The 4,138-nt window shown below is 39.3% G+C and overlaps 1 protein-coding gene across 1 annotated transcript; it reads left to right on the forward strand.

Annotated features, from left to right (window-relative positions):
• The first annotated feature begins 2,006 nt into the window (after positions 1 to 2,006).
• Positions 2,007 to 3,166, forward strand: LOC148952632 (protein CFDP2-like). The gene is made up of 2 exons (XM_089089243.1): positions 2,007 to 2,427; positions 2,502 to 3,166. Exons 1-2 carry the CDS (start codon positions 2,007 to 2,009, stop codon positions 3,164 to 3,166), a joined length of 1,086 nt encoding a protein of 361 aa, XP_088945369.1.
• Positions 3,167 to 4,138: the final 972 nt, after the last annotated feature.

Genomic DNA, 4,138 nt, shown 5'->3' on the forward strand with positions numbered 1-4,138 from the left:
TGATGAAGTCAGGAGAAGATGTGGGGATCGCGCACTTGTTTCCGAAACTGTTAAGCAGAGGAGACTGGGATGGTTTGGCCACACAATGCGCAGACCAGACGACCATATAAGCAAAAAATGTCCCAAATGTCTACCGCTACCGGCATGGAAGAAGGGGGCAGGAAGCCAAAGGAAGACGTGGCTAGTAACAGTTAAGTCTGATATGGAGCCAATTGGAGGATTCCAAAAATACGGCCTTCACTGGAATCGCCAGTAGCTGAAAATTGTGAAGCCTGCCACCCTCTAGCGAAACCTATGGAAGGAGACATGTCGTCATCTGCTGGGCGCCACGATGAACCTGGATGCAGCTTGAACGTGCAACAAGTACAAGTAAGTACAATACAAAACCGGTGGGACTAACTGTCCCAGAGAATCAACTACTATAAGACTACTATGATAATATAATATGACACTTAAACACTTATGATATTTGACATATAATCCAAGGTATTTCTAATAAGATATCAAACGGGCAGAGGTTAGCCCGGAAAATGGATTAGAGCGCACTCAGTCTCAAAATCTGAGTATATACGAGTATATATAATGTCAACCATATTTATCCGGCTAATTGACGTACTTAACAAGGAAATTGGTTACTGAGCCAGTTCCTTTCAAGCCCACACATTCCAGGATGTGTACTTTTATCCTAATAAAAAGTGGTATTTCAAAACATAGTATTTTGTATTTTTTGCGTTATTAATGTTTTATTTCGTGTTAAATTATTTAATGTTTAAATAGGCAATTACCACAGTACTCTCCCCTTTAACAAGAGTTGTCCCCAACTCTGTATATTTCACTTTTAAAACAAAAAAAAAATTAATTATTTTGTACATACTTCTTATGCTGCCATTATTTATGGGTCAATCTATACATGTAACCTCAGTGGGTTTCTTTGGGGTCATGTTTATGGCCAAAAGTTATGTCTGTTCTTCCAAGGATATCAGTTTTTGGAATTTATCCTGGTTATTATCTCCTTCTTCTTTTTTCTTCTCTTTTCTTTTTCCTTCTTCTTTTTTGTTATTATCTTCTTCTTCTTTTTTCTTCTCTTTTCTTTTTCTTTCTTCTTTTTTTCTTTATTCTTTTCGTCTGATGACGATAAATTTTGTTTTCACACCGCTTGATAACATGCATCTTCTCTTTTAGTTTGACCCACAATGGCTTAAGCATTATATTAGTGTCTTTACTTAAGTTATATTTAAATTTCTATTTGAAACTATTTGATTAATTTGAGTTTAAATTTAATTCCCGTTAATAATTTAATTCTTGGATAATGTTGTTGATTTAATGTCTATCTTGCGGGGTTAGGAATGCCTTGGATAAATTATACATAACATTTTTTTTAGTAACCACAGATTTCACTTAAACACAAAATATTACATTTTCTTCAATCTAATGGCTGCCATTTAGGCTGTAAGCCAATTACTTTTACATCTTAAGCCTTGAAAACTACTGATTTAAATTCACTTTTCAGTAAATAAATTGGTAGTAAATTCTCACTTATTACTGGATTTTGTTGACGTTGATTTCGGATAAGGATTATCTTGGGAGATGCTAACTACAAGCTTTTGCGATGCATCAACCATTGGTAGATATGAACCAAAAAGTGGTACATTAACCAAAAATTGGTTGAAGTTGCATCCAACTTTGGTTGATGTAAAAAAAAATTAACCAAAAATGGGTTGCAAAAAAACTAGGTCTGTGGTCAAAAGAAAAATTTTGATATCAGTATACAAATAAAGCATTAAGGTTTGTATAGATAAGGAAAAAAATAACACACTAATATATACTCAGATTTTGGGGGCGGTGGTCAGCAACCTGCTCGCGGTACCCCTGCTTATACTAATCTAAGCTGACCATTTTGTTCCAATTCGTTGGTTGGTCGGTGGGCTAGTAACCCGCCACCGTAAAAACTAATTACTCAAGAAACAGCAACAGATAGCCTCGGATTGACTTCTTCTTCTTCTGTGATGACAACTAATGCACGCCCCCGGACTGGATTCTTGAAAACGGCCGATTGTTTTCGTATTGGATATTGGAATGTTAGAACAGTTAATCAAGAAACACAGCCAGGAAAACTCAACAGTGTTATGAGAACCCTTGATAAGTTCCGTATTAACATTGCTGGACTTTCTGAGACCAGGCTTACTGGTTTTGGGACTTTGGAAACTGAGATTTACCACGTATTGTATTCCGGACTTGAGACTAGAAAAGAAGCAGGTGTCGCAATGGCACTAAGTAATCGGGCCGAAAAATGCCCAGTGGACTGGGAACCAATTGGTGAGTGGATTCTTCGTGCCCGTTTCGCCACTTCACAGGCCAAATTGACAGTTATTGTAGTGTACGCCCCAACGAATGATGCCTGTGATCGAACCAAAGATGACTTTTATCGTGCGCTATCGAATGTTGTTGCAAAAACGCATCGTCATGATATTGTGACTGTGTGTGGGGACTTAATGCTAAAGTTGGAGGTGATGCTTCTTATGCCCCAACTATCCTCGCTAAACATGGACTGGGGGAAATTAATGACAATGGTGTGCGACTAATTGATTTTTGCGCTACTCATGAACTTATCGTCGGCGCCACATGGTTTCCACATAAACAGATTCACAAGTATACTTGGAACTCGCCTGATGGTGTAACACGAAATGAAATAGACCATATCCTAATTGACAGGCGCAGGCGACGATGTTTAGAGGATGTTAGAACCATCCGAGGTGCCGACTGTTATTCCGATCACCAACTTGCTGTTGCCAAGTTCAAGCTGAAACTAAAAACCGTGACAAAGCCCCAGCGGCCAGTGAAAACCTTTAATTTGAGGAAATTGCAGGACCCGAACGTATTGCAAAAGTATACTACAGCTTTGTCAAACAAGTTTTCCCTTCTAAGGGACGAAGTGTTGCTAGATAGTCAGTGGGACAAAATTGCAGAAACCATGAAAGAGGTTGCAAAAGAAGCTGTGGGCTACAATAGGAAGAAGAAAGAGCAGTGGATATCTGAAAGTAGTTGGGATATTATTGATCAAAGGTCAAAACTCAAAATCCTCGAAGATAAGTATGACCATAGCACGACTTGTTCTAGAAAATACGTACACAACCTGAAAGTGCAGTACAAGCGTCTCCATAAGTAATTCAACGCAGCAACCAGGGATGATAAGAGGATGTACCTCGAAAATATGGCCGAACAGGCTGAGGCAGCCGCAAGACGGGGAGATAGCCGAACTGTGTAAGCCATAGCAAAGCAGTTGGCGGGTATTTCAAAGGCGTCGTCAACCCAAGTTAAAAGCAAAGATGGCATTTTATTAACCCAGACTGATGACATAGTCCGACGCAGGAAAGAGCATTTTAGCGAGGTACTAAATCAGATGCCTCCAACAACTACTTTAAATATCCCTGAAGAACCACTGTTCGATCTCGGAATATGTTCTGGACCTCTCTTACTTATTCAAGTCAAGGAGGCCCTAAAGACTTTGAAAAACGGAAAGGCTGCAGGCAATGATGGCATATCACCAGAATTACTGAGGTACGGTAAAAACACCCTAGCCAAACCCATATTTAAACTTCTTTCCCGTGTTTGGGATGAAGAAAAAGTCCCTAGTGAATGGTCGATGGCAGTAATTGTAAAACTCTTCAAAAAAGGACAAAAGACTAAGTGTGATAATTGGAGAGGTATTGCTTTACAGTCTGTTGGCAGCAAAGTTCTGTGCCAAATAATTTCTTAACAGGATTCAAAGTAAAGTGGAGAAAGTTCTGAGAGATGAGCAGCACGGATTCCGCCAGAGTAGATCATGTTGTGACCTGATATTTAGCCTGCGAGTCCTGCTAGATGAATCCAATGAATGGCAAGTTCAGCTACTTATAGTATTTATAGATTTTCTCAAAGCCTTCGACTCGATATATCGCGGAACCATATGGAAGATTTTAGTGCATTATGGAATTCCGACCAAAATTGTAAATATAATTGAAGCGCTATATCATGATATCATGTGCGCAGCACAGACAAAGGGTGGCCTAACGGAGTGGTTTTCTGTTCAGTCAGGTGTAAGGCAGGGCTGCATTCTATCACCATTACTGTTTGTCATAGTGATTGATTTTGTTCTCCG

The sequence above is a fragment of the Artemia sp. Qi Xiang Cuo genome, chromosome 5 (genome assembly GCF_049724085.1).
Source record: "Artemia sp. Qi Xiang Cuo chromosome 5, ASM4972408v1, whole genome shotgun sequence".
Taxonomy (NCBI): Eukaryota; Metazoa; Arthropoda; class Branchiopoda; order Anostraca; family Artemiidae; genus Artemia; species Artemia sp. Qi Xiang Cuo.

Bases quoted from the DNA above. Each gene is read 5' to 3' on its own strand.
- LOC148952632 (XM_089089243.1), top strand. From the start codon at position 2,007: ATGACAACTAATGCACGCCCCCGGACTGGATTCTTGAAAACGGCCGAT. The intron at 2,428-2,501 runs GTGCGCTATCGA...TTAATGCTAAAG, and splicing joins AACCAAAGATGACTTTTATC to TTGGAGGTGATGCTTCTTAT.